Source organism: Pinus tabuliformis, chromosome 4_2 (genome assembly GCF_031772625.1).
Source record: "Pinus tabuliformis cultivar Carrire ecotype Pingquan chromosome 4_2, CPIR1, whole genome shotgun sequence".
Lineage (NCBI taxonomy): Eukaryota > Viridiplantae > Streptophyta > Pinopsida > Pinales > Pinaceae > Pinus > Pinus tabuliformis.
This window is the reverse complement of record NC_142304.1, coordinates 312,067,555-312,081,948: the sequence shown is the minus strand read 5'-3', so window position 1 is coordinate 312,081,948 and position 14,394 is coordinate 312,067,555. Positions and strand designations below refer to the sequence as shown.

The following is a 14,394-nucleotide window of genomic DNA, read 5'->3' as shown; positions in this document are numbered from 1 at the left end:
TCGTAGCAAACTGAGACCTAATATGCTATCCAAAAGTCTTATACGCAGTTCCTAATCTACGCAGTCAAGGAGGCTCCTATAATGCAGTCATAAAGGGTAGCTGTAATGATATGAAGGAAGCCGTAGTCTATATGCAGTCACTCATTGTCTTGAAGACATTCATTCACCGTCAGTGTGATGCCCTAATCTGCCCCCGTCATAAAAGAGCTGCAGACATAACAACAGTCAAGCATGGAAGAAGTTGCAGTCATTATAATGTCAAGGAGATCTGGCCACAGTCAAAAGGAGACCTGTCGCTGCCAAACGCAGTGTGAAGGTGTCACCATTTCGCAACCCTAAACTACAGCTACGTGGCCCTAAACACTGTAATCATACGCAATCATGGTTGCCTTTATACTTTGTTCATAAAGACATTTATACACAGAATACAGAGATATTTATATGCAGTCATAACTGCACTCAAGCATAGCCGCAGACTCAGCATACCTGTGCAGCAGAGAAGAATGTATGTGATCTGGGCACATCTATCTTCACGTTGGTAGTCTACATGAACCTCGGCCTACTTGTAGCAGTCTCGATGTGTTATGATCACAACAGATTTTGATTTTGGTTTTGGTTGGATAAAGAAGATCTCAGTGACATACATCTTGTACAGCGGTAACTTGAAGTATTAGATGATGTTCCTATATGCAGTGATAGTGATCACTCTGCAAAGAGTGTCAGTCTCATCGAAGGTAAGAGACAGGATCATAATCTTACCTCTCATCAAAGCATTGATGGATCATAATCTCAGTATATCTATGAGCAGCAGTCTTGGGCAGCAACATGATATACTGTAGATGGGCTGTGCAACGAATACATGAAGCATGGGCAGCAGCATGATGGGCAGCACTATGAAATCATGTGCATGGGTAGCCCAATGATACATTTGCAGGGGCAGCAGCATGATAATGATGCACATTAGTCTGAGAAAGATCATGGACCTGGACAGCAGCATGGGGCAATATGCAGTAGTGCAACTAGAGGACGAGATGCAGCGCGATGATAGGTATCAGTTGAAGCAGAATGTCTTCAACTGATCTCTTTGTTATAGGAGATGATCTATGCTTAGATCTAGTCAAGTCAAAGTGTTGACTTCTGTTGTAATTGTACTATCTCTCTCTCTCTCTCTCTGCTGAACTTTGAAGATAAAAGAAGATTTGATCAAAGGGTTTCCCCACACATTGTGGAGTTAGTCCCTGGCTCGCGCCATATCTTGTGTCCTCTTGCCTTGGCTTGTCTTCTGCGTTTTATATTTATGTTCTATCTGTAGTTTATCGTAATGTTGATGTGATTGCTAACTGTGAAAATTTAAATAAATTGCTCTAGCATAGAACATACCAAAAATTAACATGGTATCAGAGCTGAGGTGAAGACAATGCCCAAGCAAGAGTGAAAGAGCAATCACCGAAGACAGTTGGGACAAGACAGAAGGATCAATGGGTTCCTCATAATTCACCTAGGGTGAAGTTGAAGCAGAGAATGTTATTAGAATGGCGCAACAAATCTTCTGATGGCATCACTTCATTGGGAAGTTCAGATCTAAGGGTAGGAAGGAAAGGTAGATGTCTTAGTTATGAGTTCGGCCCTTATGCGAAGGAGTGCCCGAATGACAGAGATGCAGGTCATCAAAGACAATGGTCGACTCTTCCACGAAAGCAAGGAACCCCAAAATCTCTTTTATGTACCTGATCGAACCTGATGTCCATCTCGGAAATGGAAGTCAAAGGTTGCAGGGTGGCACTTATTGATGGAAAGGTTCACAGGTTTGGAACAACCCGAGGAGTTTGAGAATCATGATCAAGGAATCTCATGTATATAGGTGGAAGAAAGCCCTCTATGGCTTGAAGAAAAACACCTCAGGCATAATATGAGAGGATTGATAGTTGTCTAATGCAGCTGAGATTCACTAGGAGTGAAACCGATCCAAACCATTACTCGAAGGTTGTGGATGATAAACCTCTCGTACCGGCACCTATGTCTGACAGGTGCAGACCCTCTCATTTATAGGAGACAGAGGGAGTTGGATTCTGAATGTGGGAAGATAAGATGCAAGCTTGTGACTGCCTCGAGGATCTTAACTTTCAGAAGTTATATGGTAATAATGTCGGACCAGATTTGGGAAATGCCTCTGAGTTTCATAAACTCATTCGCGTTGATGTTCTTGGAGAACCTCCGTCCGGACATCTGTGTTGCAGTTAGCATGGTGAGCTCATATTTGGTTGAGCCTCACTAGATTGGTGCCAAGAATCTTCTAAGATATCTTCAGGGCACAATCTCTCATGAATTGAGATACACTGCCGGAAATATGAAACCACATGATTATTCGAATGATGAGTGGGCAGGAAGTATGGAGGATCACTAGAGAACTTCTCAGTGCTGTTTGGAATCTGCCTTGATATCCTGGATGAGCAGGAAGCAGAAGTTGGTGACTTTGAGCACCACCAAGGCAGAATACATTGCTGATAGTATGGCCTTCTGTGAGGCAGTCTGGTTGCTGAAGCTCTTTAGTGAGCTGTTTGTACACATGATGAATACCACTGTGAATCTCTGTGACAACCAGAGATGGGATTCGATTGTTGAGGAATCCCGTATTTGACAATTGCTCCAGCAGATAGACATCAATTACTGCCTTATCTGGGATATGATCAAGGAGGCTCCATCACTCTGAGATGATGTACAGGACAGAGCCCTGAGGAAAGATCAAATTTGTGATTTTCCCGAACGACTTGGAGTCGTCGAGAGACCTTTGTAAAAGGGTCCTGCATGTTGCATACATTGAGCTCTAGGAGCTTTGGGGGGCTTGCAGTTCTATTGGAGCAACATACGACCACAGGGTGACTCACCCTCCCCTGATGGTGTGCACTGAAACAAGATGATTCAGTCTCTTGTGGGACAAGATGATTCGCTCTCTTGTGGGACAAGATGATTCGCTCTCTTGTGTAGCAGGATGATTAGTTCTCCTGTGAGGCCTGGATTGATGTGTTCTCCATGGCGATTGTAGCAGGATTGATGTGTTCTCTTGTGAGGCCTGGATTGATGTGTTCTCCATGGCAGCCTGGATTGATGTGTTCTCCATGGCGATTGTAGCAGGATTGATGTGTTCTCCTGTGAGGACAGGATTGATTAAGTTCTCCTGTCGAGGCATCCTACCCATGCAGTCTGGGACTCATGGGAAGTACCTCTCATCTGATTAATGAGCAGGGAAATGAAGCTAGGGACCATAGTAGTACCGATGGACGCATCATTGTATCTACCGTACTCCCTACGCTAGGATGTCCTCCATTGATCTGGGATCAATGATACTGGTCTGGGACCAATGGTAGGAGTTGTAAATGCTCTGACGCTGACTTCGGATCGGCTGAGACTGGTCTGGGACCAGTGGTACATACTCCGAGACTGACTTCGTGTCAGTGCAGTACTGGTCTGGGACCAATGAGAGTGGTACATACTATGACGCTGACTTCGGGTCGGTTGAGACTGGTCTAGGACCAGTGGTACACTCTCTGAGACTGCGATACTGGTCTGGGACCAGTGGTAGGAGTGGTACATACTATGACGCTGACTTTGGGTCGGTTGAGACTGGTCTGGGACCAATGGTACGCACTCTGAGTCTGACTTCGGGTCAGTGGAGAATGGTATGAGACATTCTCGATCAATTCTTCTTCATAGTTCAGCGGAGATGAGCAGAGCAGAGCAGAGCCAGCGAAGCAGAGCTAGTAGAGCTAAGCTGAGCAGAGCAGAGCAGAGCTAGCAGAGCTGAGCTGAGCAGAGCCAGCGGAGCTGGGCAGAGCAGTGCAGGGCACTGATGGCAGAGATAGTACAGTCGGACTTATGGATCAATGAATGGAGTTCTCCCTAGTTGAGAGGGAGTGTTAAATTGGCAACTAGGGCCAAACTCCATGCGGGTCGGCTTATTTATGGCAGCTGATATTTTTATTGGATCCCTCTCATCAAGAGGTGTAGGATTGATCCAAAGATCATCCGATTCCGATAAGTATTTATGGAGATATGAATTTATTTTGTTTATGTAATTATTACCAAGCCGACCAGCACTTGAGTAGGCTCAGAAGCCCAATAGACGTGTCTATTCATCATCTTTGTTTTTAGTATAAATAGGTGAGGACTTGAAGTCATTTGTTGAGATATTCTTGAGTGATCTCTTCCTCTCCACGTCTTGGGTTTTTGGAGAAGGAGGGACACTAAAAGAATACGCTGGCCTAGCTTTAGATGATGCCCTAAACCTATCCGCTGTAAATAGAGACATATACGCAGGCATATGAGGATGATATTCATAGCAAACTGAGACCTAATATGCTATCCAAAAGTCTTATACGCAGTTCCTAATCTACGCAGTCAAGGAGGCTCCTATAATGCAGTCATAAAGGGTAGCTGTAATGATATGAAGGAAGCCGTAGTCTATATGCAGTCACTCATTGTCTTGAAGACATTCATTCACCGTCAGTGTGATGCCCTAATCTGCCCCCGTCATAAAAGAGCTGCAGACGTAACAACAGTCAAGCATGGAAGAAGTTGCAGTCATTATAATGTCAAGGAGATCTGGCCACAGTCAAAAGGAGACCTGTCGCTGCCAAACGCAGTGTGAAGGTGTCACCATTTCGCAACCCTAAACTACAGCTACGTGGCCCTAAACACTGTAATCATACGCAGTCATGGTTGCCTTTATACTTTGTTCATAAAGACATTTATACACAGAATACAGAGATATTTATATGCAGTCATAACTGCACTCAAGCATAGCCGCAGACTCAGCATACCTGTGCAGCATAGAAGAATGTATGTGATCTGGGCACATCTATCTTCATGTTGGTAGTCTACATGAACCTCGGCCTACTTGTAGCAGTCTCGATGTGTTATGATCACAACAGATTTTGATTTTGGTTTTGGTTGGATAAAGAAGATCTCGGTGACATACATCTTGTACAGCGGTAACTTGAAGTATTAGATGATGTTCCTATATGCAGTGATAGTGATCACTCTGCAAAGAGTGTCAGTCTCATCGAAGGTAAGAGACAGGATCATAATCTTACCTCTCATCAAAGCATTGATGGATCATAATCTCAGTATATCTATGAGCAGCAGTCTTGGGCAGCAACATGATATACTGTAGATGGGCTGTGCAACGAATACATGAAGCATGGGCAGCAACATGATGGGCAGCACTATGAAATCATGTGCATGGGTAGCCCAATGATACATTAGCAGGGGCAGCAGCATGATAATGATGCACATTAGTCTGAGAAAGATCATGGACCTGGACAGCAGCATGGGGCAATATGCAGTAGTGCAACTAGAGGACGAGATGCAGCGTGATGATAGGTATCAGTTGAAGCAGAATGTCTTCAACTGATCTCGTTGTTATAGGAGATGATCTATGCTTAGATCTAGTCAAGTCAAAGTGTTGACTTCTGTTGTAATTGTACTATCTCTCTCTCTCTCTCTCTCTGCTGAACTTTGAAGATAAAAGAAGATTTGATCAAAGGGTTTCCCCACACATTGTGGGGTTTGTCCCTGGCTCGCGCCATATCTTGTGTCCTCTTGCCTTGGCTTGTCTTCTGCGTTTTATATTTATGTTCTATCTGCAGTTTATCGTAATGTTGATGTGATTGCTAACTGTGAAAATTTAAATAAATTGCTCTAGCATAGAACATACCAAAAATTAACACCAATTGCGCTCACACCCAGATGCACTGCAACTTTGACTCAAAATACGAATTGCAAACCTTTGCAATTCAGGAAAATGGCCACCAAAGGCCTCCCACCATTGTGCTGCAAAAAACATAGGAGTGTAATGAGTTAGCTCAACAAAAATTACAAATTATATCTAACTTTCAAATTATAAACGATTTAACAAACTTTAAAAAAAAGTAAAACTATTACGAATTTGAAAATTGAAATTTTTGTTTACCTGGCTCATCTGCTTCTCTTGCAATCTTTGCTAGGTTCTTCCCAAAGGTACCTGATGCATTGCTGAAGGTATTGGCTTGTCGGTGTATCTCCAACTGATCAGACTCCAATGGGATCATGCGATCAATGCAATCAATCAGTCCATCTTTGACCTCCCCACTCAAAGCTCCTGACTCCTTAGCTTTATAATGATACCGTGGGTTCAAAAAATACCCAGCTGCATGTGTAGGGCGATGGAGTTGATTGTTCCATCTTTCATCAATGATTGCCCAAATGGGCCCATACTTTGCCACTCTATCCTTGTATACCGTCTTTATTTGCTCCTTTGCTTGATCCATAGCCTTATAAATGAAGCCCATAGCCAACCTTTCCCCATCCACCAACCGCAACACCTTAACTAGCGGCTCAGAAAGCTTCACAATCTCTGCTGCCTTTCTCCAAAAAGTTTCTTCATAGACTTTCCTTTTCAATTCTTTGCCTTCCAGTTTCTTAAACCAATTGCTTTGATTCCATTCATCACTAGAAAACATCTTTTGCAAGTTTCTATGTTGGGAAAGCATAGATTGCAATGTCAAAAAATGTGTAGCAAATCTACTGATGGCAGGCCTAATAATATCCTTGCCCCCAGTGTGTTTCCTCATGAGGCTCAAAATCAATGTATGATTGTAGATAAATTTTGTTATGCTTTTGGCATGATCTATAGTGTTTTTGACCCACTCTATTTTTCCAATATCCTCAAGCATGAGGTCTATGCAATGTGCAGCACATGGGGTCCAAAAAATGGTCTTGTGTTTTTGCTCTAACAGTTTGCCAACAAGAACATAGTTAGAGGCATTATCTGTGATGACTTGAACAACATTAGCCACCCCCACCTCCTCAACAACCTGATCCAATAGCTGAAACAACAATTTCCCATCTTTTACCTTATCAGATGCATCAACTGATTTTAAAAACATGGTTCCCCGTGGGCAGAAGACAAGAAAGCTTATGATGGTACGGTTTCTTTGATCAGTCCATCCATCTGACATGATGGTACATCCTGTTCTTGCCCATGAGTCCTTGAACTCTTTCAAATACTCATTAATAGATTCAATTTCTTTCTGCAAACGATACCCCCTTAGCTCATGCATAGTAGGGCCTTTGAAGCCTTTTCCAGCAGCATGTATGGCATCAAACATAGGCTCATAATATGGTGAACGAGCAGCATTAAAGGGGATATCAGCATCATACCACCATCTAGCTATGTACTCACAAGCAGTCTCCCTCAATTCTTTCTTCTAGTGGTCATCTAAAGTGGGCTGCATTTGACTTTTACTAACTTCAGGACCATGTGCATCTGATGGAGAGGAGGGAGTGAAATAACTTTTGATAGTCACATCACCCTTTATCATTCTACCCTTTCCCTTATCTTGAACAGAACCAAAAGAGGGAGGAACATATCGGAAAGGGTTGGATGTATCAGTTTGAGGGATAGAGGAAGAACCTTCAAAATCATAATGGGGGTTGGTAGCCATCATTTTTTGTATCTCCCTCTTCCTCCCAATTTCAGCCTGTATGTCTTTTTGCCTAGCCTTATCTTCTTTAAATTTCTCAAAGCTGGCCAACAAATGCTTCCTAATCTCCCCAATTTCTGGTGAGGTACATGGGGTAATTTGGCCTCTAATCCCTGCCAAGTGTTGTTTCAGCCTATTAGTGCCCCCAGGACCTTCTTTAATTTTCATATGGAAAAATTTGCAGTGCATTTGACTATCAACCATTTCAACATATGCCCAAGCAGGATCTCTTGCTCTAGGTGCCATTTTTTGACTAGGAAATGAAAGCAGACAATCTGAAAATGAAAAAAAAAAACATTGATTCAATGTTCATTTCTTTGACAAAAAACACTCTCTAAGATTTCTAAATATGCACCTAAAATTTATTAAGCAAAAACAGATTTATAGAGGTGAAAAAAAATACCTCCAGGCACAAACTGCCTCCTCAAGCTTGCTCCAAGAATCAGCTCCTCAATGCTGCTCCAAATGGCTGCCCAAGAAGCTCCTCACTCCAGCTACAATGCTCCTCCAAGACTCCTCACTGCTGCTCCAAAAACAAGCTCAAGAACTGCTCAGTAACTCTCAAAGAAGACTCACTCAAATGCACAAGATTGCTGTGAGAGAATGAGAGCACTTGAATGTGTTAAATAGGGTTTGGGAGGGGGAAATGGACCCCAAATGACATTTAACTTATTCACACAACAGCTTGGAGTCCAAACCAATCAGCAAACACCAAAAAAATTCATAAAAAATTGATAGATCACTGTTTAACTTGGGTTACGGGCCGCTGTGAGTGACTCGTCCGAGTTGGCCGAGTCAGCCATGACTCGGCCAAACGAGCCGTTTCATGGGTCGAGTCAGTCCGGAGGGCAACGAAACGGTTCAACTCAGCTGTTTCGGTATCGAAATGGCCGTTTTTTAAAACTATGATATGGAATTGCCTATACAAAATAAAGAAAATGTTTAAATATGAACATTATGTTCAAAACTTCTTTTGAGTAACTCAGTATCTTCTCTCTTGAAGAGGATTAAGATGAAACGAACAAAGCCTAAATTGATTTTTGTTTTATTAAGTTGAAAATAAATATAATGATAGAATGAAATCCTTAAACATTTGTTTGTGAGATCTAATACTGTTAAAATGCTCTGAATCTTATTCACATTTAATCTATTTTGACATCTCACATACAGAGTTATGGAACTTGTCCTGTGGCGATCTCAAGATATTAATCACGTTTTTGGAAAAACTATACCGTCAAAAATACGTTTTCCATAGTTCAACCCACTTCACAAGAGACAGTCACGTAAAAATTTTAGCCTTAAAATACGTGCAAAATGCCCTATGACAGGCAGAGTGCCCGTCAAATTCCAACCCTGGGGTTATCTCGGGTGGTTTGGCAGAATGTTTGTTATCTCCCCTACCCAAGTTCAATTCCCTGCGAGTGACATGATGATGAGAAATATTGTTGTAATGGCTATGGGCCTATGAATATTGTTGTATTGATTCTCAGCCCTTGGGATGATAGAGGATGATTTCCCTTGAATATATATGTGTGTGTTCTTATTTAATGTTGCATATTTTATGTATTTTAAGTAGACTGGTTCATAAACCTGGTTTGCTGTCCAACTCTGGTTCAGTCATCCTCTGATCCTTGACCAGTTCCAGTTATCATATCTTTGCTATGTACATTTGCTTATGCATATTTTTGGAATCACACAAACATTCTTCAAATCAATAACTGTAGCTGTAATAAATTGGAAAAAAAATGGTTATAGTTGACTCATGATATGTTAAATTCTATATCCAGGACAAGATGAAGCAGGCTAATGTCTGCCTTAGTCATTTTTGAAACTAGTGATTGTGAAACGTTTCCACAATCTATAAATAAAATATATATTGCTGTGTGGAAACGAGTACTATTTAATGCTATGCAACACCTTTTATGTTGCAGGTCATTTTGGAAGGAATGGGTCGTGCTTTGCATACAAACTACAATGCTCGTTTTAAATGCGATGCCCTTAAGGCAAGTCTCTACCCATTTTACTGTTACATATTTCTTTTTTTCTTTTTTAAAGTTAATTTGCACGGTTAAGAACTTTCTTATTTCGAGAATATTGAAATAACATTTCAGTTACATTGTTTGATTAATTCTTTCGTTCATTTTCATTAGCTTGCAATGGTGAAGAACCAGAGACTGGCTGAGAAAATCGTGAATGGAAATATTTATGATTGTATCTGCCGGTATGAACCAGCGGCATGATCACATTGTAATTTCCAAGATTTGAGAATAAGTCATGTTCAGAAATCCCTCATCTGCTTCATCGATTCACATGCCGCTTTTCTTCATTCTTTGGTGCTAATTCCATATTTTGTTCTCTCTGGTAGCATCTCTATAAAAATGTCAACTGATAGAGAATTCATAATTGGATAAAAATGCATTCATTGCTGCAGCAATTTTCATTGCAAGGCACAGTTCTGCATTAGCAAGGACTCCCTTTTTTTGTCGAAACAAAAATTGGGTGTGCTTTTAAGTGGGGAAAGTGCGTTCTTGGGCTGTTAATCATCCTATTCCTTTGTAAACTATCGTATATATAATGCCGAACTGGAAACTAACATTATTTACTCTTTTAGATGTTCTCTAATATGTTATAAGACATCACTAACTAAAACTGGGTGTTTATTCAGTCTGTGCTGGTGTGATTGCTACTGGTATATTTATTTCCTCAAAGTATTTGACTCTACTGTTGCCAATGACATGCATGGAAAATCCTCCCAAATATGTCATCAAACTATCTGATTATATATTTCATTAGGCATAAACTCACGTGTATGTCATGGTCGATACATCGTGGAGCCAACCGGAGGTCAGAGTCTCAGACAGGTTCCACCTCCCGACATAGTTAATATGTAAGTGAGGATTGGTTCATCAAAGTACCTCTGAACTTTCATGCCTGCCGAATTGAATTGACATCATTGCCTTTTAAGCTTCGAGAATCACAAGGGTAGTAGAAGGGTGAAAATTGTGCTTGAAAGCCCTTAGTGTTTAAGTCCCCTCAGTGGACTTCCAATAGGTGCATCTACGATCAATATTTCAGTATTTGGGGCATCACACTACAATATTCCACCAAGAGTATACAAAATATATCATAGCTTTTTTTGTACGGTAGACTTACATGAAACTAGCGTCTTGTTTGTATGAAAGGATCAAATTTATTTTTTATTCTTTTTCCACATAAGGGTTGGAGTTTCTAAACAGTCTGTGTTGCATTGCTATTTGACATCACTAAGGTATAACAAAGTTGCACCCAATACTTCCATGTTCTCCATTGACATAAGCATTATGTTAATGCATTGATGTTTCTGTGATCATACTTTTAGAAATATTTCAAGAAATGAACGGAGAAATATCAGTGTATAGATGCTATAAATTCTCAGTATCACATTTTACTACCATTCTGTAATTCCCACTGAAAATAATTTTTGTTTTATTAAGAAATCATTCTGATGGGATCTACAATTTATGGATATAATTGAATCATGTTTGACAGTAAAAGAGTATTTACAAAGAAATTTTGAGTTATTGAATGTTTTGTAGTGGTTCTACAACTTGATTCTTAGAACCGGTTTTTACAATATTTTATGCATTATGGTATACATCCATTACATGGAATCTAAAGTAGAAGAATTCCAATAGACACTACGTTGTGGATAAAGAATAGTCTTGGTTTCAATTTCTGCATCTTCTGATCACTAACCTTCAGAAATAACCGTACTATTTACAGTTATTTGACACTTGCAATCTTCCCAATTCACACAAAACTTGTATCTACAAACTTTAATAGTCACAAACCTACAGTGCTTGTCATTTTCTTTTGGCTCCATTGCTTCAATGTTTCTTTCGTTACTAATGTGTTTCCTAGTGTTTTATTGTTTCCATATTCTTGTAATCTCCCTTGGCAGCTCAAGCTTCCCGGGCCATCTGCATCTCCTTACCACTAACCTTCTCAGAGATAACCTCAGTACTTACATTTATTCAACATTTGGAATCTTCCAAATTCACGCAAAACTTGTATCCACAAAAACTTTAACAGCCACAAACCTACACTGCTTGTTATTTTCTTTTTGTGCTTTTTAATTCTTTACATCCATACCAAGCTCATGAGTCTTCCATGGTTCAGAACTCCTGCATTCCATCCTCGAAGAACATCCACAATTTGCCAGTTATCTGCATTCAATCCTCGCAGAACATCTCCAAATTGCCAGTTATCGGTACCATTCTTTTTAACAAAGCTTTTTATCGGTACTATGAAGTGGTCTTGTGGCCATGATTGTGTTGTATATCCACAATGCGATATTATAGCTTACATGTAGTTACAACCATGTTGCAACTAGTAAGAGGCCCATGATGAAGTCTTGTATCTCAAATGTTTGTAACTGTAGAGAAAAATGTTCAACTCATATTGGAAGACAAAGATGATATCTACAAATGCTGCATGCCAATAATACAAAAGGGAGATTACTATTGTCAATGGAGAAGGCCTATCGATGCCCATAAAGAGACGCTTGCAAGTGTTGAAAGGAGAGGCTTTTGGGAGGAACAAGAACAGGCTTGTGAGTGCAACAAGAAGTGATTGTTCATCCAGATTTTCTGCAATTTGAGCTTAAGATTGCCTTTGAAGATAGACCCAAGTTGGCTCACATAGTAGAACATTGTATGTGTTAATTGTTGAAGTTCATGCTTATGATGGACTTGGCCAAGTCTTACAAAAGCATGTCAATATCAAGTAGAGACATATTTTCAACCAAAGGCTTAAGGAAAGTAATTAATGTTGGCAATGAAATGATTTGGTTGAATAGTAGATGCTAGACACCCAATCCTCAAGGATTGGGCGCAATATGTGAAAAAAGAAAATAGAGTAATTTGAATAGACCTTGAATTGGAATCCCAAAGGCCACCATTCTGATATATATATATATATATATATATATATATATATATATATATTCAAATTAATGAAAACTCATATTGGAAATCGAATTTTGATTCCTTGGCCTAATATAGTATTGGAGCCACAAGTCCATAGGTCCTCAATTTAGGCGCCTATACTCTGCCTCCCACTCCGGTCACTAAGCATTCTCAAGGTCAATGTAGACATTTCTCTGTGTTGTCATTTCTTGACATCGTTCCATTTATAGGTTTTCAACGAGCAGTTCTCTGCTCATCTACCCCCGCTCTATAACTCTTATCTACTCAACTCGTTAGATATGTTGGTCGGAGTGTTTCATCTATCCATTGTTGTTTCTCTGCATTGTTGTTCCATGACATCATTCCAATTATAGGTTTTCAATGAGTGTTTCTCTTGTCATCTACCCCCGCTCTGTAACTCCTGTTAGTGTCAGTCTTTCCAGCCTTCCTACAGTGATCAAATGTGCTCTTACAAAGTGATTTTGAAGTGTCAAGGTCAAATTTTGTCATTTCAGTGAGTCTTCAAGCAAAATTTGGTCACTAGGCATTAGGTCTAGGGTTTGCCCAAATGTCAGTCCATGTCACCATTCAGCTGAGTTTATCATCATTCGTAGGGTTGTCATTATCATGTCAGTGTCTAATGAGTCATTTTACACCTTGTTCATGCTTCATGTTGCGCCCAGGCAAGGTCATTTCCCTCTCCTAGGGTTTTGAAGGCAATTTCTCTTGGATGGTCAAATCACCGGCAAAACTTGTTTCCTGATGTTCATACACCTTCCCCTATCCTTAAAGTACCTTATCAAACACTTCCCATCCCTTAGATCCGCCAAATTCCTCATTTTTGCACAAACCCTAGTTTCTAGCTACAACCTGGCAATTTTCTAGGTTTGGCCTGTGTTTTGTCCTTTTCGACCCCTTCCCCTCACTCAATCTCTGAGATTCCACTTTCCCCTGCTTCCTAACATCCCTCCCCACTCCCAAAAATTTCCCCAAGAATTTAGAAGCCCTCTATCCCCTTCATTTCGCTCCATTTCGACAAAATCCCTTGTTTCACACATCGGGACAAGTTTCACTCAAAAGCTGTTTCTGAGCAATCAAAGATGAATTTTGCAAAACTGAGAGAGGTTTTTGTCCACAACATGACAAGGAAGAAAAACCTCTTTCACTTTTTACACAGGTGTCATGGTTTGAGAGAAATGTCAAAAATACCGGCGAAAACGAAGGTGCTCCAAGGACGGTTGGCCAAAGCACAAAAACGAAGGAAAACGCCCGATCTACTCCAAATTTTGGCCAAAGCCTCTTTGACTGAGCATGGTACTTGATTGGGGACTCCTAGCCCAAATTTCAAGAAATTTGGAGAAAATTTTGTCATTTGTGAATTTTTTGTGCAATTTTACAGGTTTTGGCCGTTGGAGTGGTCTCACCCCGTGCGCGACCACTCGGGGGGACAGCTTAGAATGAGAAAAACTTTGCATTTTTGGAATTGTCATGCAAAAATACACTTGCCTATGCATGGGGTCAAGTTTTTATGGAGATTTGGGCCTCCAAAAGCTTAAAATACATGCAAATTTTGACTTTCTGCCCACTTTTTGAGTTGCAGAAAGCTGTCTTGGGAGAAATGACTTTTGAGGGGTCAAATCAACTCCAAATTCAGAAATTCCAGTTGTGTTGGAAAGTAGACTCACAGACCTTTCCAATGAGCTATCTTGCACTTGATTTGGACACCAGGAAGGCCCTCAAACACAGCTGCCAATGTGCGCGACCACTCCAAGGGAGGGGCGCGACCACTCAGGGAAATTTCACCATTTTGACTATTTCGGCCTGCAAAACACTGTTTTTACTTTGGTTGACTCTTAATGCATGTAAATGATGGATTGTTGGGTAATTTTCATGGCACATGGATACATTTACTCTCCTTTAACACTTCT

General features: G+C 40.6%; 1 protein-coding gene across 1 annotated transcript in view; it reads left to right on the top strand.

Annotated features, from left to right (window-relative positions):
* LOC149169224 (pantothenate kinase 2-like) overlaps positions 1–10,241 on the top strand; it is a 403,110-nt gene extending 392,869 nt beyond the window's left edge. The window contains exons 22-23 of the mRNA XM_089428613.1: positions 9,452–9,523; positions 9,671–10,241. Coding sequence (XP_089284739.1) covers positions 9,452–9,523; positions 9,671–9,760 — 162 coding nt within the window. The 3' untranslated portion in view covers positions 9,761–10,241. The remainder of the gene's footprint in view (positions 1–9,451; positions 9,524–9,670) is intronic.
* Positions 10,242–14,394: the final 4,153 nt, after the last annotated feature.